The 27875-nt window shown below is 41.3% G+C and overlaps 2 protein-coding genes and 1 pseudogene across 14 annotated transcripts in view; 1 reads left to right on the top strand and 2 right to left on the bottom strand.

The window, feature by feature from the left end:
- inpp1 (inositol polyphosphate-1-phosphatase) overlaps positions 1-11448 on the top strand; it is a 46694-nt gene extending 35246 nt beyond the window's left edge. For all 5 annotated transcript variants that reach the window (XM_069906373.1, XM_069906376.1, XM_069906375.1 and 2 more), the window contains 2 exons: positions 7168-7339; positions 10121-11448. In XM_069906373.1, the coding sequence (XP_069762474.1) occupies positions 7168-7339; positions 10121-10607 (659 nt within the window). In that variant the 3' untranslated portion in view covers positions 10608-11448. The remainder of the gene's footprint in view (positions 1-7167; positions 7340-10120) is intronic.
- LOC138747800 (U2 spliceosomal RNA) lies at positions 989-1093 on the bottom strand (annotated as a pseudogene).
- A 4191-nt stretch (positions 11449-15639) lies between the features above and the next one.
- pan2 (poly(A) specific ribonuclease subunit PAN2) overlaps positions 15640-27875 on the bottom strand; it is a 94779-nt gene continuing 82543 nt past the window's right edge. For 7 of the 9 annotated variants that reach the window (XM_069906363.1, XM_069906368.1, XM_069906366.1 and 4 more), the window contains 3 exons: positions 22538-22631; positions 19933-20133; positions 16339-16787 (listed from right to left, as the gene is read on the bottom strand). In XM_069906363.1, the coding sequence (XP_069762464.1) occupies positions 16765-16787; positions 19933-20133; positions 22538-22631 (318 nt within the window). In that variant the 3' untranslated portion in view covers positions 16339-16764. The other 2 variants (XR_011347408.1, XR_011347407.1) reach the window with 2 other exon arrangements.

Genomic DNA, 27875 nt, shown 5'->3' with positions numbered 1-27875 from the left:
TACATTTATTCATTTCTATATACCATTGTTGTATTTTCAAGTTATCTTCTAATTTCCAGGCTGACATAACACATTTTTTTGCTACAGGTAGGACTATCCTAACAAATCTTTTTTGTGCTCCATCCAAATCAAGTCCAAATTCTTTGTTTTTTATGTTACTTAGGAGGAAGATCTCTGGGTTTTTTGGTATATTGCTTTTTGTGATTTTATTTAATATGTGGTTTAGATCTTCCCAAAATTTTTTCACTTTCTCACATGTCCAATTTGCATGAATTGTTGTTCCCATTTCCTTTTTACAGCGAAAACATCTGTCAGATACTGTTGGGTCCCATTTATTTAACTTTTGAGGTGTAATGTATAGCCTGTGTATCCAGTTATATTGTATCATACGTAACCTCGTGTTTATTGTATTTCTCATAGTTCCTGAGCATAACTTCTCCCATGTTTCCTTCTTTATCTTTATGTTTAAATCTTGTTCCCATTTTTGTTTAGTTTTACCATTTGTTTCCTCATTCTCCTTTTCTTGCAGTTTAATATACATATTTGTTATAAATATTTTGATTATCATTGTGTCTGTAATCACATATTCAAAATTACTTCCCTCTGGTAACCTCAGACTGCTTCCCAATTTGTCCTTCAAGTAGGATTTCAGTTGGTAGTATGCCAACACTGTATCTTGAGTTATATTATATTTATCCTTCATTTGTTCAAAGGATAGTAATTTATTTCCTGAAAAGCAATTTTCTATTCTTTTGATCCCTTTTTTCTCCCATTCTCTAAAGGAAAGGTTATCTATTGTAAAAGGGATTACCTGATTTTGCGTCAGTATTAGTTTTGGTAATTGGTAATTTGTTTTATTCCTTTCTACATGAATCTTCTTCCAAATATTGAGCAGATGATGTAATACTGGAGAATTCCTACGTTGTACCAATTTTTCATCCCATTTATATAATATGTTCAGGTTACTTCTCCCCTATTTTATCTTTTTTTTTGTTTTTTTTTTCTCTTGGTCCCTAGATAAGGGACGTATCAGATATTAAACTGATAAGAACAGATACTACACTTGATCTTAGCCAAAAGGCCGAGAAACGATCCCCTATTTTATCTAGTTCTAATCTAGTCCAATCTGGCTTTTCCCTTGTTTGATAAAAATCTGATAGGTATCTTAATTGTGCGGCTCTATAATAATTTTTAAAGTTTGGCAGTTGTAAGCCTCCTTTAGTGCTATCCTCGGTTTCCCCCCTTTCCATAAAAATTTCCTTATTATTTTCTTTAACTCCTTGAAGAATTTCTCCGTCAAGTGTATTGGCAATGCCTGAAATAGGTATTGTATCCTTGGGAAAATGTTCATTTTAATACAGTTTATCCTTCCTATTAGTGTTAGTGGTAAGTCTTTCCAATGCTCTAAGTCGTCCTGTAATTTTTTCATTAGTGGATAATAATTGAGTTTATATAGATGGCTGAGGTTTTTATTTATTTGTATACCTAGGTATCGTATTGTTTGCATTTGCCATCTGAATGGTGATTCTTTCTTAAATTTTGAGAAATCCGCATTATTCATTGGCATTGCTTCACTTTTATTTGCGTTAATCTTGTAACCCGACACTTCTCCATATTCCTTCAATTTCTTATGTAATTCTTTTATTGATATTTCTGGTTCTGTTAAGTATACTATAACATCATCTGCAAATAAACTGATTTTATATTCCTTGTCTTTTATTTTTGTCCCTTTTATTTTATTTTCTGTTCTTATCAATTCTGCTCATGGTTCTATAGCTAACGCGAACAATAAGGGTGATAGTGGGCATCCCTGCCTTGTTGATCTGCTTAAGTTAAATTGCTTTGATATATATCCATTTACTGTCACTTTCGCCAATGGTCCCTTATATAATGCTTTAATCCAATTAATATACTTCTCCGGTAAACTGAATTTTTGCAATACTTTGAACAAATAATTCCATTCTACTCTGTCAAAGGCCTTCTCTGCGTCTAAAGCAACTGCTACTGTTGGAGCTTTATTCCCTTCTACTGCATGAATTAAGTTAATAAATTTACAAATATTGTCTGTTGTTCATCTTTTTTTAATAAATCCAGTTTGGTCAAGATTTACTATTTTTGGTACATAGTCGGCTAATCTGTTTGCTAATAGTTTAGCTATTATCTTATAATCTGTGTTAAGTAAAGATATTGGTCTACATGATGCTGGTGCGAGTGGATCTTTCCCTGCCTTTGGTATTACTGTAATTATTGCTGTTTTGCATGAATCTGGTAAGCTTTGTGTTTTATCAGTCTGGTTAATTACTTCCAGGAGGGGAGGAATTAATAAATCTTTAAATGTTTTATAGAATTCTATTGGGAATCCATCCTCTCCTGGTGTTTTATTATTTGGTAGTTTTTTTTATTATCTCTTGTATTTCTACTATTTCAAATGGTTCCGTTAATATATTTTGTTCCTCTATTTGTAATTTTGGTAGTTCAATTTTAGTTAAAAATTCATCTATTTTGTCTTCTTTCCCTTCGTTTTCAGTTTGGTATAATTATTCGTAGAATTCTCTGAAGTTTTCATTAATCTCCGTTGGATTATATGTGATTTGTTTGTCTTTTTTCCTTGATGCCAATACCATTCTCTTAGTTTGTTCTGTCTTAAGCTGCCATGCTAGAATTTTGTGCGTTTTTTCTCCTAGTTCATAATATTTCTGTTTTGTCTTCATTATGTTCTTCTCCACCTTATATGTTTGTAGTGTTTCATATTTTATTTTTTAATCTGCCAATTCTCTTCTTTTAGTTGTGTCTTCCTTCATTGCTAATTCTTTTTCTGTTTTTACTATTTCCCTTTCAAACTGCTACTGTTCTTCATCTTGGTTACATAGCTTATTATTTGCCCTCTGATGAACGCTTTCATTGCGTCCCATAGTATAAACTTATCTTTCACTGATTCCGTATTTATTTCAAAGTACATTTTAATTTGTCTTTCAATGAATTCTCTAAAATCCTGCCTTTTAAGTAGCATGGAGTTTAATCTCCATCTATACATTCTTGGAGGGATGTCCTCTAACTCTATTGTCAATATCAGGGGTGAGTTGTCCGATAATATTCTAGCTTTATATTCTGTTTTTCTTACTCTGTCTTGTATACGAGCTGATAACAGGAATAGGTCTATTCTTGAGTATGTTTTATGTCTACCCGAATAATATGAATATTCCTTTTCCTTTGGGTGTTGTTTCCTCCATATATCCAAAAGTTACATTTCTTGCATCGATTTAATTATAAATTTGGTTACTTTGTTCTTTCTGTTAATTTTTTCCCCAGTTTTATCCATGTTTGAATCCAAATTAAGGTTGAAATCCCCTCCTATTAGTATGTTCCGTTGCGTGTCTGCTATCTTCAAAAAAATATCTTGCATAAATTTTTGATCTTCTTCGTTAGGTGAATATACATTGAGTAAATTCCAAAACTCCGAATATATCTGACATTTTATCATTACATATCTCCCTGCTGGATCTATTATTTCCTCTTCTATTTTAATTGGTACATTTTTACTGATTAATATAGCTACTCCTCTAGCTTTTGAATTATATGACGCTGCTGTTACATGTCCTACCCAACCTCTCTTTAATTTCTTGTGCTCCATTTCAGTTAAATATGTTTCTTGCACGAATGCTATATCAATTTTTTCTTTTTTCAGTAAATTTAGCAGTTTCTTCCTTTTGATTTGGTTATGTATTCCGTTAATATTTAAAGTCATATAGTTCAACGTAGCCATTTCATACTTTGTTTATCTTCCCTTTCCGTTTCCTCATCATCACCTTTCCTTCTTATCCACTTCTGCTTTCTTGTTTTGAACACTTTATAAGACAACATTTCTAAAACATCAAACATTTCCCTTATTCTCCTATCTAAAATTTCTTTAACCCCATTATCCCCTCCCCTTCCTGAGTTGCCCTTTATCCCTTGTCGGAAAACCACATCTCCCCTCTCCATTTGGATTTGCGAATTCACTCGCAAGCGTCAACTGATTTTGCAGTGACCGTAACTCCTCCCCACCCAGCCCCCCCAAGAAAAGATTTCAATTTTCATATATAACAAAGGTCACTCTCTTAATTCCCTCCTTACTTCCTCTCTTCCCTTTCTTTCCCTTATTAATTCTTATCTATACTCTATATATTTTCCTTTAAATACACATACACTCATGTACATACACACACATATATATATATATACCCATATACACACATACATATAGTTCATGGTCATTTTTGCTCTCGTTACATGTCTTCATCTCTCTGTCTGTTTTGTAGTTGTTCTGCAAATTTTCGTGCTTCCTCCGGATCCGAGAATAGTCTGTTTTGCTGCCCTTGAATAACTATTTTAAGTACCACTGGGTATTTTAGCATAAATTTATATCCTTTTTTCCATAGGATCGCTTTTGCTGTATTAAACTCCTTTCTCTTCTTCAGGAGTTCAAAACTTATGTCTGGATAGAAAAATTTTTTTTGACCTTTGTATTTCAGTGGCTTTTTGTCTTCTCTTATTTTCTTCATTGCTTTCTCCAATATATTTTCTCTGTTGTATATCTTAGGAATTTTACTAAAATGGATCTTGGTTTTTGTTGTGGCTGTGGTTTAGGGGCTAGTGTTCTATGTGCCCTTTCTATTTCCATTTCTTCCTGTAATTCTGGTCTTCCTAGGACCCTGGGGATCCAATCTTTTATAAATTCTCTCATATTCTTGCCTTCTTCTTCTTCCTTAAGGCCCACTATCTTTATATTATTTCCTCTATTATAATTTTCCATTATTTCTATCTTCTGAGCTAACAGCTCTTGTGTCTCTTTAACTTTTTTATTAGATTATTCTAATTTCTTTTTTAAGTCCTCTACTTCCATTTCTACGGCTGTTTCTCGTTCTTCCACCTTGTCCACTCTTTTTCCTATATCTGACATGACCATCTCTATTCTATTCATTTTTTCTTCTGCACTTTTAATTCTTCTTTTTATTTCAATAAATTCTTGTAATTGCCATTCTTTTACTGATTACATATATTCTTTAAAAAAAATATATCCATTGTCTTGCCTTTCCCTTCTTCTGCCATTTCTCTATGTTCTTCTTCTTCTTCTTCCTCTGGGTTAGTCATCTGTTGTTTCCTTGTTTTCTTTTTACTCTCTTCTTTCTTGTTCTCGTTGTTTTCTATGTTCTCTTCCTGTTGTTGTGTTGTAGCTGTCATCCTCAGCTGTGGAGATCGACTCCTCAGCTGTTCCCCCCTCCCGTCAGTGTTTTTTTTTCCATGCGCGGTTGCGCACTTTTACTTGGGTCCGCGAGCCATTTTTGTAGTCCCGAGCTCGGGACTTCCACTGACCTGAGGGAGCGGGCTTCTCTCTCCGCGGCGGGCCTCCTCGGACAGGTAAGGCCTTCACCTTCTTCTTCCGACGTTCTTTCTTCTTCTCTTCTTCCCGTTGCTTTCGACTTTTCTTTCTTCGCTGCCATTTTCTTCCCACCTTTACTTTCACTTTGTTTTAATTTTTATGTTTGTGCCTTTGTGTTTTGTGTGTTTTTTTAAAACTTTTCCGGAGAGGGCTGGAGTTCCCTGACCGGCCACTACTCCATCACGTGACTCCTCCTCCACTCAGCTTAAACAGATGTCCTCTGGTATTTGCTATTGTTGCACAGGAAAAAGGAGTTGGTGAAGCCCCGAATAATCATCAACACCTCTCTTAAATCACCTCTCATCCTTCATCACTCCAAAGAGAAAAACCTTAGGTCTGTCAACCTTGCTCCATAAGACATGCTCTCCAATCCAGGCATCATCCTGGTCACTCTCCTCTACACCCTTGCTAAACCTTTCACATCCATCCTGTAATCAGGCGACCAGAACTGAACATAATACTCCTAAATGCAGTCTAACCAGAGATTTATCGAGCTGCAACATCACCTCATGGCTCTTGAACTCAATCCCCTGACTAATGAAGGCCAACATACCATAAGCCTTCTCAACTATCCTATAAATCAGCCCGGCAACCTTGAGGAATCTTTGGATTTGGAATCCTGACATGAACCACATATTCCACCTTCAAGTTCGACCTTCCAAAAAGCATCACTTCAAACTTATCTGGATTGAACTCCATCTGCCACTTCTCCACCCAATTCTGTATCTTATCTATATCCTGTTATAACCTACGACAACCTTCTATACTATCCGCAACTCCCTCAACTTTGAATCACCTGCAAACTTACCCCTCCACTACTTCTTCCTAGTTATTTAGGGAAATTACAAACAGCAGGGGTCCCAGATCTGATCCCTGTGGAACTCCACTACTCACCAACTTCCAAGCAGAATATAACCGTATAACCATATAACCACTTACAGCACAGAACAGGCCAGTTTGGCCCTACTAGTCCATGCCGTAACAAATCCCCACCCTCCTTGTCCCACTGACCAGCACTCGGTCCATACCCCTCCAGTCCTCTCTTATCCATGTAACTATCCAGTCTTTCCTTAAATGTAACCAATGATCCCGCCTTGACCACGTCTGTCGGAAGCTCATTCCACATCCCTACCACCCTTTGCATAAAGAAATTTCCCCTCATGTTCCCCTTATAATTTTCCCCCTTCAATCTTAAACCATGCCCTCTAGTTTGAATCTCCCCCACTCTTAATTGAAAAAGCCTATCCACGTTTATTCTGTCTGTCCCTTTTAAAATCTTAAACACTAAGTTATGTTTCGTCTACTTCTGCAGGCAAGCCAATTCCAAATCCAAACAGCCAAGTTTCTTTGGATCTCATGCTTCATCATTTTCTGGATGAGTCAACCATGTCAAACACCTTACTAAAATTATTATGCCCCACATCCATGCCTTAAATGATTTCTTTTCTCACCTCCTCAAAACTTTTTTTTTGTTGGGTTTGTGAGGCATGACCTGCCCCTCACATTATAAAAGTGAATGTACCTTGGCTTCCTTTAATAAACCCTTGGAAAACTCCGTGGATGGGAGGGGATTGGAGGGGTCTGGGTCTAAGGTAGGCACATGGGACTAAACCAGGAGGGCACATGGTTGGGCACAGACAAGCTGGGCTGTGGGAGTGTGTGTGTGTGGAACCTATCATTGTCTGTTTGCACTTGATGAATTGTTTGTCGATATTTTTTATAAAAATCTCCAATGTTTCCATTCACAGATTCAACCAACCAATATATTAAGGGGCAACTTGAAGAGAAGTTCAAATCTGGCATCCATCCACATGGTCTGAAATCTGCTGCTGTACTTATTGGAGTCTTTGACAGAAACTCTGGGCAGCCAATCATGGGTGTCATTAATGTGCCTTTTGACGATGTGGACTCCAATTTAAGGTACAGTGATCATCAGTATTTTCAACTGAAGGGTTTCAGTTTTCCCTCCTGACCAATTGAATAGAGTCCTGCAGCACGGAGACAGTCCCACGGGGCCAGCTTGTCAGTGCCCAACCATGTGCCCGCCTGCTTTAGCCCCACTTGGCCACATTGTGCCCATCCATAAGAACATAAGAATCCATAAGAACTCGGCCTGTCGAGTCTGCTCGACTGATCTGACCATGGGCTCAGTTCCACTTATCTGCCCCTTCCCCAAAACCTGCAATTCCCCAATTGTTCAAAACGCTACCTGTGTCTTAAATACATTCAGCGAGGCAGGCTGTACTGCTTCCTTGGGCAGAGAAATCCTCAGATTCACCACTCTCTGGGAGAAGCAGTTCTTGCTTCTGTCTCATCTTTCATGATTTTATATTTCCAAAAGATACCTTCTCATTCTTCTGAATTCCAATGAGTATAGTCCCAGGCAACTCCTCCAGTTATGTAGACCACAAGACCAAGGAGTGGAATTAGGCCATTCTGCCCATCAAGTCACTGATTTACAATCTTTTTAAAAGCCCATTCACCTGCTTTATCCACGTAAACCTCGATTCCCTTCCTTATCAAGAGCCTATCTACCTCCACCTTAAATATCCCTAATGACTTACCCTCCACAGCCATCCATGGCAATTAATTCCACCCTTTTGGTCAAGAAATTCCTTCTTATCTCTGTTCTAAAGGGACATTTTTGTATCCTGGGGCTGTGCCCTCTGATCCCAGGCTCCCCACCACAGGAAACATCCACTCAATCCAGGCCTTTCAATATTCGATAGTTTTCAATGAGATCCTCCTCTAAACTCCAGTGAGTACAGTCACAGATATGGGAAGAATGTAGTTATCCAAGAGTTTATTAAAGGAAGCTAACATCCTGCCTCCACCTCTTTGTTTGGCAGCTCGTTCCATGTGCCCACCGCCCTCTGAATGAAGAACTCTCCCCTCACCCCCTTCTAAATCCCACCCTCCCTCACCTCATCGTTATGCCCTCTCGTTTTAGATTCTCAGACAGTCACTATTCACCTTATCTCTGCTACTCGTGATTTTTTTAGACCTCATTAAGACTCTTTCTCAACCTTACACAGTCTGAAAATAGGCCTATGTTTTTCATCTTCCCTAATTATGGCAACTGCTCCATTAACCTCTTCTGCAGAGTAGCTCCTTGATCTGTTGGTTGAAAAAGAATTAACATGTAGAAATCTCCTCCACATTTTCTAAAATTCTGCAAGATACTGGAGCAACTGGCCAAAGGTTCTTCAACAGCACCTCCCCAACCTATGCCATCCTCCACCTAGAGAGTGGGGACATAGGGAAACTGCCACCTCCAAGTTACAAACCATCCTGACTTAGAAATCTATCACCATTCCTTCCTCACCTCCGGCTCTAACTCCTGGAACTCCCCATGCAATAGCACTATGGGAGCAACATCACCATACAATTGCAGCAGTTCATGTTCAGGGATATAAAACTTTGGTCAGGCCGCTCGTGTGCAGTTCTGGTCGCCCCATCACAGGAAGGAGGTGGAGGCTTTGGAAAGGGAACAGAAGAGGTTCCCCAGGACATGACCTGGATTAGAGGGTGTGAGTTCTGGGGAGAGGTCAGACAAACTTGCGTTATTTTTTTCTGGAGCGACAGAGGCTGAGGGGAGACCCGATGGAGGTTTAGAAAATTATGAGAGACGGTGATAAGATGAGACAGTCCAAATCTTTTCCCCAGGGCAAAAGCTTCACACACAAGACATAATTTTTAAGGTGAGGGGAAGTTAAAAGGTGGTGTGTGAGGCAAGTTTTAAAAAAAATGGTGGGTGCCTGGAACAGACTTCCAGGGGTAGTAGTGGAAGCAGATACAATAGTAGCGTTTACGATGATCAAGGTTGACCCATGAATAAGCAGGGACATCTATCTGGAGAAGGCAGCAGAGTATTAGCTTGATGTGGACATCATATCACATGGGCTAAAGGACTTTCCTGTGCGGTACTGCCTGATGGTCTCTGTTCAGAGAGATGGCTTATAGACATTTAGAGATGGGTAATAAATGCTGGCCTTGCCAGTGATGCTGCACTTTGAAAAATGAAGGACATTTTTCATGGTGTAGAAAACGATTGGTCTCCAGATCACAGTTAGCTGATATCCAGAACCATTTCAAGTTTTTTTTGACATAAACAAGATCTCCATTTAAAAACAGTCGTCCAGTAAAATCCCATTATCTGGCACCTCTGGTGATTGGTAGATGCCGGATAAGTGAGATTTTGTGTGTGTGTGTGTGTGACTAAACTTTGAGGTACCATGTCAGTGTGTGTTATATTTGTGTCTCTTTCACATTAAAATTGTATGAATAATTCATTCTAATCACTATTCTCCACCGTGTTCAGCAGGGTTTGCAGTTGGAAATCCACTACAGTTTTTCTAGTGCAACTACAGTAAAAACCCCAGGTATCTGGCACTTGTGGGGTGGGGGGTAGATGCCGGATAAGTCCATTTTCTGATTGTGTGTTGCATGATTGGCAAACTAACAGGTGGGGTGGTGTGGGGGGGGGGACACATGCCAATTCTGATTTTTTAAAAATCTATTTATTTTCCATGATTTTTTTTAACCGTTTGCTTGAATTCCAGATAATGGGGAATTTATTGTAGTTCTTATTAGTCAAATCAAATTTATTGTCATCTGATTGCAGGGTTGTACTTGTGCAATAAACTGGTTTGACAAGGTGTAAAATTATTCCTCTCATTATGGATTTGTTTTTCTTTGCAGGTGGCAGGGGAAATATTACTGGGGTATTTCCCACAACGACCTCAATATCTGTTCCATACCAAAACAGTTTCCTGAACATCTCAACCAAATGTCAGTAGTCATGAGCTTAAGTGAGAAGGATGAAATCAAGAAAGCATTAGCTCCTCTCTGTGGTGAAAGAATGTACTTTGCTTCAGGGGCAGGATACAAAATCTTGTGCACTATTCTTGGTTTGGCAGATGCTTATGTTGTCACAGCAGACACCACCTTTAAATGGGATACCTGTGCCCCTCATGCCATTTTGAAATCCTTAGGAGGTGGCATTGTAAACCTTGCCCAAGCCTTGGCAGAGGCCAAGGCCAAAGGCCCTGGTGCCACCCCAGAACTCCAATACAAGATGCCCAATGAAGGGTCAAATGAAACCGAGAAATGGGCTAACACAGGAGGACTTGTGGCTTACAGGTCTCAGAAGCACCTGGACAACATTATTAATGTACTCTTGGCTTAATTCTACATACTTAGGGGTTTATGTCACACGACAGTGAAGAGGCGATCAGTCACAAATGTGCCTTTTTTTAATAATAAAAAATGATCCTATCTGTAGCCATTTTTTTAAGAAAGTAAAATAGATTTAATATACATTATTTTAAAGCACCAAAAATCAGATCTGCCTTTTGTAATTCATCTGTAATGGGTCTTTTGCAATTTTAAATTGATCTTTGGTTTTGCAAAGCGATGAAAAGTTGTGAATCAGGCTGAAGTTCTACTACAGGGTTTCCCCAATCCATCAAATCAAAAATACTCTTGTTGGCCTTAAACATATTAGTCTTCAGCAAAATATTCATAGTTTGCCCACCTTCCACCAATGCAGCAATTGTGGGTATGCTTCAGAAGGGTAGGGATCCATGAGTCCAAGTAGTTATACTTCATGTGAATAAGACGAGGGTGTCAGTGGCCATTTGTTTGGTTAGGATGGTAAATCAGGGTCCAATAAACCTACACTGAGACAGTACCTGGCAGAGAAACACTAAAAAGAGATCAAGAGTTTGCCCTTGGATTGTCACCAAAATGATAGGCTTCATTTGATAAGATGGATTCTCTACAAGTCATTCTGTTCCTTTAAGCCTATGCTCAAAATTAAATTGCACAGTAACGAAAGGTAAATATCTGCACTTGAGGCCAAGGAACAACAAAAATACAAGTGTTTGAAGTTAAGAGCAAACAATTAATTGCAGGAGGGACTTCGTGGGTCAGTTTTGGATTTTGAAGTATGTTTGACAACATTTAACTCCATTTTTCCACCAAATTAAAAGATCTTACTGACAAATAAATTGCCAATACTTATTGTTTTCATTGCTCATGTCTCCTTTATTTAATGAATGCATTTTAATGTGTGGTCTAAATTTAAAAAAAAATTAAATGAAGGCTCAAAGCAAGACAAACATTTTGAAAACAGGAAGTACATTGGGCAGCACCACATTTAGTCTTTGCAAAACTCAAGACGAGATAAGGTTTCATGTGAAAAACTGGAAACAAAAATCAGGAACTCAAGTTTCCAACTGATAAGATATGGGAACAGAATTCTTGATTCTCTCATTTTCAACCTCTCGTTGCTTCAGCCGGAGGTTCCCACCTGCTTCAAAAGGGCATCAATCAAACCGGTGCCCACGGAGAGCAGAGCTGGCAGCCTCAATGACCATCACCCAGTGGCACTCATATCTTCTGTGATGAAATGCTTTGAGGTTGGTCATGGCCAGAGTTAACTCGTACCCAAGATCTGGACCCACTGCAATTTGCCTAGTTCTCCAACTAGATCCCTGACTTCCTCATCAAAAGACCAGTCAGTACAAATCAGAAATAATGTCTCCTCCTCACTGACAATCAACACAGCTGCATCTCAAGAATGTCTGCTTAGCCCACTGCTCTTCTCGTTCTACACCCATGACAAGCCTCCGCCAAGGCTTGGGCAAGGTTTACAATGCCACCTCCTAAGGATTTCAAAATGGCATATAAGTTGACAAAATGAACAGGAAGGCCCAAGCCATAATAACCAAGCTGATGACATGAGAAGAACCAAGGAGGAGTGTTCAAGCGCTAACTGTAAGTAAAAGACAATCATGGATGGACATTGAGTCTCAGCAGGTTTTGCTCTTCCTGCTTGGGATGTTTCATAAGAACAAAAACAGGGAAAGCAACGAGGGGCTGTTCAGTGTTGTTTTACGCTTCAGGGACTGGATAATAACCAGATTAAAAAAAAAGAAAATGCGACTTCTGCAAGAGAGCTGACCTAAATCCTAGGAGGGGACTTGAAGTAATGGATCATAGAGCAGAGCACAAGATGTGCTGGACAATACAAATACAACAGTCATATACAATGGACACATGGCTGTGCAAATAAATGAGAAACAGAAATAAGACAGCAAAAAATGTAAGGAAACAACCATTTAGTAGAATATCTGAAATAGGAAAGTGATGCAGTGTAAACCATGAAGAAACGGAGCAATATCTACAGAATAGTGTGGCACTTGCTCTACACCAGACTTTTTTATGACATCTAAACAAACATTAATCCTTTAGACTCTGGCCATTTTTAACCTTTTATAATATATATACTCCGGACTGGGTCCATGGGCTAACTACGGTACAAACACTGGTAAAACAAACTGACGGTTGGGTATAAACACAGTTCCATAAAGCAGGGACACAGCATATATGCACTTGTTGGTGGTCCCTGAAAACAGGGACATGGAGTATATGCACTTGTTGGTGGTCCCTGAAAACAGGGACACGGAGTATATGAGCTTGTTGGTGGTCCCTGAAAACAGGGACATGGAGTATATGCACTTGTTGGTGGTCCCTGAAAACAGGGACACGGAGTATATGAGCTTGTTGGTGGTCCCTGAAAACAGGGACACGGAGTATATGCACTTGTTGGTGGTCCCTGAAAACAGGGACATAGAGTATATGCACTTGTTGGTGGTCCCTGAAAACTGGGACACGGAGTATATGAGCTTGTTGGTGGTCCCTGAAAACAGGGACACGGAGTATATGCACTTGTTGGTGGTCCCTGAAAACAGGGACACGGAATATATGCATTTGTTGGTGGTCCTTGAAAACAGGGCACGGAGTATATGAGCTTGTTGGTGGTCCCTGAAAACAGGGACACGGAGTATATGAGCTTGTTGGTGGTCCCTGAAAACAGGGACACGGAGTATATGCACTTGTTGGTGGTCCCTGAAAACAGGGACACGGAGTATATGCACTTGTTGGTGGTCCCTGAAAACAGGGACACGGAGTATATGAGCTTGTTGGTGGTCCCTGAAAACAGGGACACGGAGTATATGCACTTGTTGGTGGTCCCTGAAAACAGGGACACAGAGTATATGCACTTGTTGGTGGTCCCTGAAAACAGGGACACGGAGTATATGAGCTTGTTGGTGGTCCCTGAAAACAGGGACAGGGAGTATATGCACTTGTTGGTGGTCCCTGAAAACAGGGACATGGAGTATATGCACTTGTTGGTGGTCCCTGAAAACAGGGACACGGAGTATATGCACTTGTTGGTGGTCCCTGAAAACAGGGACACGGAGTATATGCACTTGTTGGTGGTCCCTGAAAACAGGGACACGGAGTATATGCACTTGTTGGTGGTCCCTGAAAACAGGGACACGGAGTATATGCACTTGTTGGTGGTCCCTGAAAACAGAGACACGGAGTATATGAGCTTGTTGGTGGTCCCTGAAAACAGGGACACGGAGTATATGCACTTGTTGGTGGTCCCTGAAAACAGGGACACGGAGTATATGCACTTGTTGGTGGTCCCTGAAAACAGGGACACGGAGTATATGCACTTGTTGGTGGTCCCTGAAAACAGGGGCACGGAGTATATGCACTTGTTGGTGGTCCCTGAAAACAGGGACATGGAGTATATGCACTTGTTGGTGGTCCCTGAAAACAGGGACACGGAGTATATGCACTTGTTGGTGGTCCCTGAAAACAGGGACACGGAGTATATGCACTTGTTGGTGGTCCCTGAAAACAGGGACACGGAGTATATGCACTTGTTGGTGGTCCCTGAAAACAGAGACACGGAGTATATGAGCTTGTTGGTGGTCCCTGAAAACAGGGACACGGAGTATATGCACTTGTTGGTGGTCCCTGAAAACAGGGACACGGAGTATATGCACTTGTTGGTGGTCCCTGAAAACAGGGACACGGAGTATATGAGCTTGTTGGTGGTCCCTGAAAACAGGGACACGGAGTATATGAGCTTGTTGGTGGTCCCTGAAAACAGGGACACGGAGTATATGCACTTGTTGGTGGTCCCTGAAAACAGGGACATGGAGTATATGAGCTTGTTGGTGGTCCCTGAAAACAGGGACACGGAGTATATGCACTTGTTGGTGGTCCCTGAAAACAGGGACACGGAGTATATGCACTTGTTGGTGGTCTATCAAAAGAGGGACACGGAGTATATGCACTTGTTGGTGGTCCTTGAAAACAGGGGCATGGAGTATATGAGCTTGTTGGTGGTCCCTGAAAACAGGGACACAGAGTATATGAGCTTGTTGGTGGTCCCTGAAAACAGGGACACGGAATATATGCATTTGTTGGTGGTCCTTGAAAACAGGGACACGGAGTATATGCACTGTTGGTGGTCCATCAAAAGAGGGACACGGAGTATATGCACTTGTTGGTGGTCCCTGAAAACAGGGACACGGAGTATATGAGCTTGTTGGTGGTTCCTGAAAACCAGAACATGGATTCCAAAAGGTTAAGAAAGTTGTAACAGATTTCATGCAACACCTCCGAGTACTATGGTCAAAGCTGAATCTGCTTTGGTATTTAAACATTTCCCTTACTACTTTCACTTTAAAACCCAAAACTATAGGGTTAAAAAAAACACAAAATTGACCAGGAACATGACCATTCCTTAGAAAGCAACAACTGTATAACACAATTCTTGATGGGTGGCACGGTTAGTGTAACGGTTATAGCACCACCTTTACAGGTTCGAATCCTGCATTCTCTGTAAGGGGTTTGTATGTTTTCCACGTGTCTGCGTGGGTTTACCCCGGTGGCTTGTTTTCTCCCACTGTTCAAAACATATTGGGGGTGTAGGTGTAAATTGGGTGGCTCGGACTCGTGGGCCAAAATTATTGTTACCGTGCTGTATGTCTGAATTTTAAAAAATTTAATTTAAAATTTCTCCTTAAACACAATGCTGGAGAAACTCAGCAGGTCAACCAGTGTATCTTTATCTTGGCTATATACATACACTGTTGTTACTTCAACCACAGTGTCTGCAAACTTCCATGTTTTACACTTGATTTTTCCTGTCAGCCTGTTGGATTTTTGTAAATTATGTACATTATTGCATTTCCAACTGTGGCTTCCAATCAACCAGCACCGACTCCATCCCCTCCCATACCTTAGCTTCGGGTTGAGCAATATAATTTTCAGTCCTGGCTCAATTTCAGGAATTGTTTTACTTTTATCACAATGTAGAATAGAAAAAGTTGGGAGAAACAGACCAAGCATTTCATTAAAAAATTTTATTTTCAGAAAAGCAGAAAGAGCTTCCATGTAGATATAGGAAGTGCAAATGCTTTCCTTTCAATGCAGGTACACCTGTTACTTAATGCTGAACACAGAGAGGGTCTTGCACCCTGTGAAGATGTAAAATGCTGCAAGAAAGATTCCCTAGCCAGTTGAAGATTTGTAAACTCAAGGCCACTTTTAACTCTTAAAATTCCTGGAAGTTCAGGAACTTAAGCAATGAAACTGAAGATTCAAGATCATCCCGCTGGCTTACATGGAAGGACTGAGGGGCACAAAAACACAATCTTAGAAGTGTGTGGACTGTTACATCAGGTTAGATCATTACATCAATCCCATATCCTAATTGTAAAATTAAACAACCCAAAGATTGTGGAATTATTAAAATATGGAATATCATATCTAACAAACAAAATCGACAAGGAAGGTAACCATTTCTTAGAAAACAATAATTTTACTGAATAACAGATACATATGTAATCTGAAGATATCATTATTACCATGTTTATTAACTCTGTGTGTATTCTTCCCAAAATAGATAAATTCTGGACAATGCTGGGGTATATTACAGATTTTCTTAATTCAATTTTAGATTTGCCAAAATCTGTCAACCAAGTCTGTGCTATCATTTGGTCTTCAAAGGCACGTTATTCTCTTCCATCAGGCGGGCACTCCTTATTAAAGGAAGAAGGGATAAAGGGAAAAACGAATTATAAAACACATGGAATGTTTGCCAAGAAACCTTTGGGGATTTGAAAGGTTTGACAAAATGCCAATCCTTCACGGTGACACATGCGGTCATAGAAAGGTCAGTGATCTGAAAACATTCTCATTTTCTCCTCTGGCTGCCTGGCTTTGAGCCTTTCCTCCTTTTGCATCATAAAATGGAAGTTTCCGTTTTGCTCAAAATGACTTCTTTTTTCCCCTTTCTCGCCCATTCTCTATCCAGTGTTTCATGCTGGTCCAGCACCAATGCAAGCCGTTGCCATTGGAAAATGATTTCTTCTGGAATTTGTTAAAAATACAAACTTTTCCCCCCTCTCAAATGCTGCAGATTCACTCCTAAATGATTAGAGAGTTCATTCAGGTGTCTTCACAGAAACCCATCAGAGGTGAGAAAATTGGGAGCCTGAGTTAAGAGAAAAAAACAAGCTTGAAAGCGTAGTCGATCTGCATTAAAAAATAACCCATCACGATCAATCCCATTAACTCATCGTGGGTAATGGATTCCAATAGCATAATCTCAGTAGGACAAAAGTCACATGGGAACGGAACATTTTTCCAAGTTTTACACTCAATGCATGGGAGAGCTCCCTCTACTTTGCGCCAAAAATTCAATATGACATTTCCATTTCCAAATATGAATTTGGAAATCCATTCAAATTCATTTTCCATCTCTCTCTGGGTAATTTGGTACCAGCCATGTCCGGTGGGCTTGTACCTACCATTTCACAGGGGGCTATCAACAAACTTCCATTCTGTCACTCAGCAATGGTGAAGAGAAGGCTGTATGCAGGCAAACACTGATTTGCGCATCGCAAGGTCCCATTAATAACAAAAGATAACAAGTAACCAGGTAATGTGACTACAGGAATACAAGACATTGGGAGAGTTGGAGTCTTGGAGCAGGACTTAAACTTCCAACCTACTTACCCAAACTGAAGGAGAACTAACAATTGAGCACATTATCAGCTTTAAATAGACTGTTAATCACATGACAATTCATAGCCATGGGTCTTACAACACAAACAATCCCACATTCCAGCTTGTCTGTGCTGAACCATGTGCCCTCCTACTTTGGTCCCACTTGACCACGTGAGACCCAGACCCCTCCAATCCCCTCCCATCCATGGAGTTATCCGAGTTTGTTAAAGGAAGCCAACGTCCCTACCTCCACCTTTGTCTGGCATCTCATTCCATCCCCCAACCCCCCCTTCTAAATCCCACCCCCTCACCTCCCTTCTAAATCCCACCCCCACACCTCCCTTCTAAATCCCACCCCCTCACCTCCCTACTAAATCCCACCCCCTCATCTCCCTTCTAAACCCACCCCCTCACCTCCCTTCTAAATCCCACCCCCTCACCTCCCTTCTAAATCCCACCCCCTCACCTCCCTTCTAAATCCCACCCCCTCACCTCCCTTCTAAATCCCACCCCCTCACCTCCCTTCTAAATCCCACCCCCTCACCTCCCTTCTAAATCCCACCCCCTCACCTCCCTTCTAAATCCCACCCCCTCACCTCCCTTCTAAATCCCACCCCCTCACCTCCCTTCTAAATCCCACCCCCTCACCTAAATCCCACCCCCTCACCTCCCTTCTAAATCCCACCCCCTCACCTCCCTTCTAAATCCCACCCCCTTGCATCATAATACGTCTTCTGCATCCTGCCTGAAAAGTATCATTTGCAAATAACATACAAAAGCAGTCCAAAATTTTTTCTCATTCAATACAGTAAATAACTTTTATCAACTATATGGAATAAAAAATGAAAGATCACAAGTGCTCAAATCAATATATTAATCTATCCAAAGCACTTTATTCAAGCTTGGAAGGGGGTGGGGTGGAGTGAGGTGATTAAAGAACTAGGATGCCAAAAGTTGCTCATAGAGCAAAACATTCCTCAAACTTTTACTCTCAAAATGAAACAAACCAAAATTGTTTAAAGTGATCATATTGCACAAAAGAAACTTCTTGAGCTATGGGATTCTACTCTTGGTCATGGGAGGAGCTAGTTCTGAGCAGTTAGTTAGTCAGTCAGACACATTCAAGTGCCTGGGTTAATCCTATTGTACAAACCAGCACAGCTACAAAAGGATTCAGCAGCTTCGTTCAAGTGCTGGACTTCACTCCACCCTGCCCTTACCATTCCAACAAAAACATTTGAAATAGAATGAAATAAACACTCCAAATAAACATCAATTTATTGTTTCGGGCATCCAGTGAAAGCATTAACAGGATTTCTAAAAAGGCAAAGGTTACAGAACCTTACAACACAGACAGTCCCACTGGGCCAGCTTGTCTGTGCCCAACCAAGTGCCCTCCTGCTTTAGTCCCACTTGTCCACATTAGGTCCAGGCCCCTCCACTCCCCTCCCATCCATGGAGTTATCCAAGGATTTGTTAAAGGAAGCCAACGTCCCGGCCTCCACCACTTTGTCTGACAGCTCATTCCATATACCCACCACCCTCTGAGTGAAGAACTGTCCCATCACTTCCCTTCTAAAACCTACCCCCTCATCTTATAGTTATACCCTCTTGTCTTAGATTTCCTCAAGGAAACAGACAGTCACTATTCACCTTATCTGTTGTTTCCCCACCCCCAAATGATTTTATAGTCCTCAGTAAGATCCCCTCTCAACCTCCTGTGCTCCAAGGAAAACAGGTTCAGTTTTTCCAATCTCTCACGATAACAAAGTCCCTGATGTTTATAACTTCATAAACCACTTTTGTACCCTTTCCAGATTTTTAATGTCCGTCCTATAGCTCAGTGACCAAAACTACACACAATATTCCAAGTGTGGCCTCATCAACGTCTTGCATAACATGACGTCCCAACACTCGTATTCAATGCCCTGAGTGATGAAGGCAAACATGCTCTTCACTACTCTGTCTACCAATGCTGCCAACTTTAAAGAGCTGTGTAGCTGAAGCCTGAGGTCCCACTGATGCATAACACTCTTTAGGGGACTGCTGTTAACAGTGCAAGTCCTGCCCTGGTTCGATTTACCCAATGAAGGGCTTCACCAATAAACAGAGGAGGAAGAAAAAGCAGATTCTGAACAAAGTGCGGGGGAGATATGGGGGTAAGAATGAAATTAAAAGCACTGAACAGACCCAAATATATTGAAAGAGACATTTTGCAAGTGGGTGGCATCCAGTAAGAAAAAGGAATTTGAGAGACTTCCCGCAATTGGCACAATAGCAGAAAAAAAGCAGTTCAACAGCAGAATGGACGAGTAGCAGGAAATGCTAAGTCAGCAAGGTAAAGCACAGAACAGCAGGTCTCCACTTCTCACCATTTGAGAAACCCAATCAGAGCTGAATTCAACAGTTGTGTGCTGAACCCACATTCCAGGAAATGGATTCAGATCACCAAATTCCACTCACATCGTGCAGTTCCACCTCCAGAGTGCTGCTAGATGCCAATGTCCACCCAGTCCCTTTAACATTATCCAAAAATTCAGCACACTGTTTTGATAAAGCACAACATTTCAGATTTTAACTTTGTTCAATAAAATGTCATTGCACCAAAACTGGAAATCAGAAGTACTCACTTTTTGGACTGCTGTGGATTTCTTCAGATTCCGGCACTCGCCAGTCCATTTTTCTGCCTTTCTCGTAAAGACCTTTCAGTATTTGTCGGAATTCGTCGACATCCGTGCCGCGCTTGGTCAATTCCAGGTACTTGCGGTAGAGTTGCAGCGCTGTGCGTGCATCCTCAATGCTGTCATGAGTTTCACCCTGAATTTTAAGTTCTGTCCGAGAAGCCAACAGTAGAAGCCAATCAGTCTCTCAATATTCAAGTACATCTCTGTACACTCTGCTTCAACAGAGGGCGAACCTGTGACTTCACAAGTCTTAGCAAGACTTCTTCACTGCTCTCCAATGGCTTTTCATTTTACATATCCTGGTCCAATTCTCCCCACCTCTCCTGCAGGATCCAATTCTCAGTTGGGTTCTTATTAGAACATTACAGTACAGGCCCTCAAAGTTGTGCTGGCCTATATATTCCTACCAAAAAAAGCTAAACCCTAAACCCTCCCTACCCCATAACCCTCCATTTTTCTTTCATCCATGTCCTTATCTAAATGTCCCTAATATTTCAGCCTCCACCAACTCCCCTGGCAAGGCATTCTTGGAACCCAATACTCTCCATGTAAAAAACTTACCCCTAATGTCTCCCCTGAATTTTCATCCCTTTACAATGTACACGTCCTCTGGTGTTTACTACTCCCGCCCTGGGAAAAAGGCGCTGGCTGACTACCTTTTCTATGCCTCTCAGAATCTTGTAGTAGACTGCTTATCAAGTCACTTCTCATCCTTTGCTCCAAACAGAAGTCCCAGCTCTGCTAACCTTGCCTCACAAGACTTATTTTCCAATCCAGCCAACATCCTGGTAAATCTCCTCTGCTCCCTTTCCACATTCTTTCTATAATCAGGTGACCAGAACTGAACACAATACTCTCAGTGTGGTCTCAACAGAGATTTGAAGAGATACAACATGATTCTTGAAATCAATCCCCTGACTAATGAAGCCCAGCATCTCATTGGCCTTCTAACTATCCTATCGACCTTGAAATATGTATGAATTTGGACCCCAAGGTCCCTCTGTTCCTCCACACTGCCAAGTACCTAACCATTAACCCTGTCCTCAGCCTTCAGGATAGACCTTCCAAAAAGCATCAACTCATACTTAAATGGTTGAACTCCATCTGCATCCTGTCTGTATCCTTTTGTAACCTACGACAACCTTCAGCACCACCCACAACTCCTCCAACCTTTATATTATCTGAAATTGCAGGGGCTCATACAGAGGTATTTAAAATGTCCTTAGAGGCAGGTGAGCTGCCAGAGAATTGGTAGATAACTAATGCTGTTCTGTTGTTTAAAAAAGGCTCAAAATACAATCCTGCAAATTATAGGGCAATGACAACAGTAGTGGGCAAGTTATTGGAAGGTATTCTAAGAGATTGGATATACAAGTATTTGAACAGTCACCATGGCTTTGTGCATGGTAGGTAGTGATTTAACCAATTTTATAGAGTTTTTCAAGGAGGTTACTGGGAAAGTTGATGAAGGAAAGGCTGTGGATGTTGTCTACATGGACTTCAGTAAGGCCTTTGACAAATTCCTGCATAGGAGGTTAGTCAGCAAGATTCAGTCACTCAGTATTCATGGTGATGTAGTAAAGTGGATGAGACATTGGCTATACAGGAGGAGCCAGAGACTGGTGGTGGATGATTGACTCTCTGGAAGCCTGTGTCCAGTGTTGTGCCTCAGGAATTGGGGCTGGAACCTTGTTGTTTGTAATTTATATTAATGATCTGGATGATAATATGGTAAATTGGTCCAGCAAGTTTGCAGATGACACAAAGATTGGAAGTGTTGTGGACAGCAAGGAAAGCTTTAAAAGCTTGCAGAGGGATCTGGACCAGCTGGGAAAATGGACTGCAAAATGGCAGATGACGTTTAATGCAGACAAGTGTGAGCAGTTGCATTTTGGAAGGACAAACCAAAGTGGAACATATGGTAAACAGTAGGGCACTGAGGTGTGGGGGAGAACAGAGGGATCTGGGAATACAGGTACACAATTCCTGAGAGTCACAGGGAGATAGGGTTGTAACGAGAGCTTTTGGCACGTTGGCCTTCATAAATCAAAGTATTGAGTACAGGAGTTGGGATGTTATGGTGAAGTTGTACGAGACATTGGTGAGGCCAAATTTGGAATGTTGTGTGCAGTTTTGGCCACTCAACTACAGGAAAGATATCAACAAAATTGAAAGAGTGCAGATGACATTTACAAGGATGTTCTTTCTGCTCCACTCATTTGCAGTCTCTCCATTTAGATAACAGTCTGTCTTTTGATTTTGCTTACTGAAGGGCATGACCTCACACTCCTCCCCCCCCCCCACCATCCCCACATTAAAAGTTATTTTGCCATGTTTTAGCCCACTCATTCAACCTGTCTCTATCCAGTTGCAAAGTGTAAATATCCTCATTGCAACACACCTTCATATCCATCTTTATAACCTCCAATGCAATCAGCAATCTTAACCTCAAGCCTCATGAGAAATCATAATTGAACGCAAAGATGTGGACCAACACACACTGATCAATGGAAACACATGTCAAAACCCTTAAATTGTAATATATACAAACCTAGAAAATACCATGCAAGGAAACGGAGTGAAATCATCCTCTTCCGTGGGATGTGAAATAAATACACCGTGTCAATCACTTGCTCCTTGGGAATCTGAAGGTGAAAGTAGACCAGAAAATTACATCACTATGAAACTAAAGTTTGCATAATAATCAGCTCAGCAAATTTCCCTCAGGTTGGAATTTGATGCAGTTTTTAACAATTTGCTGGACAAATATAGAATGTTTTTGAAAGTTTTTTAAAAAATCCTGAAACTACACAATAAATCTGGTTGCACATCTATAACTAGACAATAGCAATTTATAAAAGTCTTCCCATTTGCAAAGTACAACACCACTTGAGCTCCTTTAATGTTTGCTTAACCGTCAACAAAAATACAGTGTATGGTTACTGCAACGGTAATGCAAACAGCGGGTGCTATTCTCTACAAAAGACACCACACCCTAATATTCTCACCATTCTGAGAGAATAACTCCAAAGAGAAAAATATCAACTTCCTTCTCTATTAACTTCTGGAGAATAAAGCCCCAAGATCACATTTTTCAAGTTAATTTTGCCAACTAGGAGCTTGTGCTGAAGAAATAAAGTTGGCATTCCAGACTTCGATACTTAAACACTGCAGTGTAAAAGTAATAAAAACACTGCAGGTGAGATGTTTTCTAAATGGGGAGAGAATTCAGAAAGCAGAGGTCCAAAGGGACTTGGGTGTTCTTATTGAGGATTCCTTAAAGACTGTAGTATAAGGAAGGCAAATGCAATGTTGTCATTCATTTTTGAGATGTCTAGAATATAAAAGCAAAGGTGTAAGGCTGAGGCTTTGTCAGGCATTGGTCAGACCACATCTGGAGTACCACAAGCAGTTTTGGCCCCCATATCCAAGGACTGATGTGCTGGTGTGGGAGAGGGTCCAGAGGTTGATGAGAATGAGAGCATTAACATATGAGGAGTCTTTCGTGGCTGGAGTTCAGAAGGATGTCAAATGTTATGAGAAGGAAAGAGAATGGGGCTAAAAGGAAAAATACATCAGCCATGATTTGAATGGTGTAGCAGACTCAGTGGGCTGAATGGCCTAATTCTTCTCCTATCTCTTATGATCTTGTGGTGAAGGGTTCCAGCCTTAAACGTTGACCATTCTTTTTCTCCCGTTGATGCTGTTCTGCCCGCTGAGTTCCTCCATAAGTGTTTGCTTAGTTTCAGACATAGCCAATCTCTTGGTTACATTCATGGATCCACCACTCGGAGAATTCAGAACTTACTGGGCTAGGGAGGCCAAGTGCAACTGTATCATCCCCTGATTTATAAGAGCCATATCTGGCACACTTCATGCCACTTTCATCTGAGTGAGGTTACCAACCTTTGTAAACAAGCTTGCTATTAATTATTTGTACTTCTCTGAGCAAATTAATTTCAATTTTTCAAACTGCAAAAATAATTTTCAGAGCCATTTACAAACAGCAAAACAGGATTTCAACAGCACAAAGCGTTGAGGCCAGCAGGGCCATTCACAAACGGATCTGCTCAGTGGACCCATCAGGGAGCCGAAGGCTCGAGGGTGCTGACAGTCAGGTGGCAACAAAACATCAGGGCACATCACGAGGCAGAAAACTGCATTTTCAACAGTTATTTTTCATCTTTAGAAAACAAAGATTTCTGCTTCCTAAACCCTAAGGCAATTATTAAACATACTGAAATGTGCTGGAATGATATCCAAATGGACTGCAATACAAGCACAAGAATCCTCCTCCACTTAAGCACAATTTAATAATCAGGGTTCCTTTTCATTTGTGGTGGTGTGAGACAGGCTCACTTCCCAACACACCCTCCAGTCAGTTAGATTACCACTCGCTGTTGGCATTCAGGTTAAAAATCAGTTGGGGGGGGACAATGGATCCTTCAGAAAATCATCCCAATACGAAATCAGCAGCGGTGAGAGGGGCAGAAAGGCGAGAAAAATAGCCACATCCATTTGTGCCACAAGCAAATCCATCTTGGGCGACTCTGGTCATGACGGATGGAAGTATTGGACCGGCGACCCATGGGTCAAGATTTCAAACCCAGAGTTCCACAGCACGGAAAGCCAAGGCCCTCCGGCCCAATTCCTTCTTTCCAACCCAGTCCCTTACCCGAGCCCAACTCCCTCTAAACTTTTTCCATCCACAGACCTGTGCAAATGTCTGTTAAATGGTGTAATTGTCCCCACCTCCACCACTTCCAGCAAGTTCCACACACTCACCACCCTCTGTGTGAAGAAGGTGTCCCTGAGGTCCCTTTTAAATCTCTCCCCTCTCTCATTAAACCTGTGCCCTCTAATTTTAGACTCCCTACCCTGGGGAAAAGTCTGTGACCACCCACCTTATCCGTGCCCCTCATGGTTTTATAAACCTCTATAAGGTCCCCCACTCAGCCTCCTCTACTCCAGGAGAAAATTCCAAGCCTACCCAGCCTCTCCTTGTCACTCCAGCCATCCAGTCCCAGGAACATCCTGGTGAATCTTTTCTGATTCTTTTCCAGCCCAGTGACATCTTTCCTACAGCTGGGTGACCAGAATTGTGCACAATACTCCAAATGTGATCTCACCAACATCTTGTACAATTCCTGTCTCTGTCGTCAACATCCTGACTGATGAAGGCAAGTGTGTCAAACAGCTTCTTCGCCAGCCTATCTACCCATGTCCCTACTCTCAGGGAACAATGTACCCCTTGGTCTCCCTGTTTTCCACCCAGAATCATACCTTCCACTGTGCAAGTTCTACCGTGGTTTAACTTCTCAAAATGCACCATTTGACACAGAGTTAAATTGCATCACAGGATGTCATGATTTAAACTGCAACAACCTGTAGATCAGCACCAGAAAATAGCTTCAAATTTGGCAGATACAGTAAAAGCCCTGGTATCCAGCACATGGGGATTGGTAGATGCCGGATAAGTGCATTTTCTGGTTGCTTGAGACTTACTGGTAATCTTACAATGCCTAACTAATACACATGCATTACTGTACTTACACTGAACAAACTTCCCCAACGGCAAACAGCATCAACCAGCTCTTCATCCTGGGTGACACCATGTCTGTTTCACACAACTTTATGCAACAGCTGCTACGAGCAAAGCACGACCAAGGCCCTATGCCTGCTGAATATTTGCTCTCATCTTCACCAAAGGTTTATATGTTACTTCAGAGAACATTTACTTTTACAATTTTAAACTTAACATATTTTTACCTATTATTTTATTCTTGTGTATCTATCTATTAATTATTATTATTATTATTATTATTATTATCTTCTTTTTTTTTGCCGGTTGCTTGAATTCCATATTCCAGGGGCTTTGCTATACATTGTGAAAATACAACTGGTTCACCATAGCCCCCAGAGAAGGAGACCCGCCAACTATACCCTAGTCTGACCTTCATGTGATTGGCAATTCAAGCCCCACATAGTAAATAAGGATTGGACAATAATAATCACTTTATCCAATAAAAACAAAGTCGTGTCACATAATGACACAACAAAATCATCAAAAGGCAATGCAAGTCATATCGAAACCAATTTCCACATCTGGGACTGGAGTTGGACTCCCCTCAAAATCACCAGTTTGTATTCCCAGTATTTTGAAGCCTTTGTGAGAAAGTTGAATGGGACACAGTTAAGGGGTGTGTGGGGAGGCTGGTTTAGGAAAAGGAAATATGACTCATGGTATTTTCATTTTAAGGATGTTAATTATGTAAACAGTTTTAGGGGCTTTTCAGTTTTGAGGTGCTGCCAAGCTGACTTCAACATCTGTTACAATTTTAAAAATAAAACCACAGGGATGTGGTCAGGCATTTGTCAAGCACCACTGACTGCCCCAGGTCTGTCCACGCAAAGATGTGTTCAGATCTTCGTCAAGGACCACTGACTGCCAGGTCTGTCCGCGCAAAGATGTCTTCAGATCTTCGTCAAGGACCACCGACTGCCACCAGGTCTGTCCGTGCAAAGATGTCTTCAGATCTTCATCAAGGACCACCGACTGCCACCAGGTCTGTCCGTGCAAAGATGTCTTCAGATCTTCGTCAAGGACCACCGGACTGCCACCAGGTCTGTCCGTGCAAAGATGTCTTCAGATCTTTGTCAAGGACCACTGACTGCCACCAGGTCTGTCCGTGCAAAGATGTCTTCAGATCTTCATCAAGGATCACCGACTGCCACCAGGTCTGTCCGTGCAAAGATGTCTTCAGATCTTCATCAAGGACCACTGACTGCCACCAGGTCTGACCGTGCAAAGATGTCTTCAGATCTTCATCAAGGACCACTGACTGCCACTAGGTCTGCCACCATTTGGAGAATGGAACAGAACATTACAGAACAGGCCTTTTGGCCCTCGATATTGTGCCGACCTATATAGCCCAACCAAAAAAATACTAAATCCTTCCTACCTCATAACCCTCTATTTTTCTTTACACTGCACATTTTAAACAATACCAATCTGTTAAGCTTCACTGCATGGTCAGAGAGAGTAGAGGATGGTAACAAGGTATTAGGGGCTAAAGGAAATCTGTCCCAAGCCACAGTTAAATCATTGTTTGAATTATAAAGGAAATGAGAGAGTTGCTCGACAAAGAGAAAATGAGAAAAAGCAAAAATAATAATCCAGTTATTTTTTTCATGTGCCAGTGAGAAGTGTTGATTACTCGTACCCATGCGTCCCCCCAAGCCATTTCAGATGGTCAGTCATATTCCTGCACTTATGGATTTATTTCTAGGTTGGATAACGACAGCAGATTTCTTTCTTTGTAAGACATTAGTGAATCCAATTTTTTTTAATGGTAGATTCTTCATTCATGTACAGTAAAACCCGTTGTATCCAGAATTCAAGCAACTTGAAGCCTCAAGCAACCAACAAAAAGAGGAAAATAAATTTAAATAAATAAGAATAATGTAGCAGCACGCCACGGCGGCAATAGGGCTGGCGCTCCGGGCGGTAAGCACAACCAGGGGCCAGCAGACCGCACAGCGGCACTGGCGCCAGCAAGCGAACCGGTGGTCAGGAGGCTAAGGCAGCATAGGGGCCAGCATCCCCAATGTGGCATTGGCCCCGCTGCACAGCCAAAAGAGAAGGACAAGCATGCAGGGAAGAAGGCATCGTCATGTAAGAATGTACCCGTGCACGGGAGACCCGCTATTGTTATGCGAGCGGTGACACTGGCAAACAACGGGAACACAAACAATATAAAAGTCGGGCTTTCAGCCCCAATAAAGCAGCTATACCTGACTACACTCGTGTGTGTGTTTTTACTTCGAGTAGCACATGGCTACAATAAAATAATATGTAAAATTAAGCAAATTTAAAATTGTAAAAGTAA

This window comes from Narcine bancroftii, chromosome 12 (assembly GCF_036971445.1).
Source record: "Narcine bancroftii isolate sNarBan1 chromosome 12, sNarBan1.hap1, whole genome shotgun sequence".
Classification (NCBI taxonomy): Eukaryota; Metazoa; Chordata; class Chondrichthyes; order Torpediniformes; family Narcinidae; genus Narcine; species Narcine bancroftii.
The sequence above is the reverse complement of the archived record's forward strand: the minus strand, read 5'-3'. Positions and strand labels throughout refer to the sequence as shown.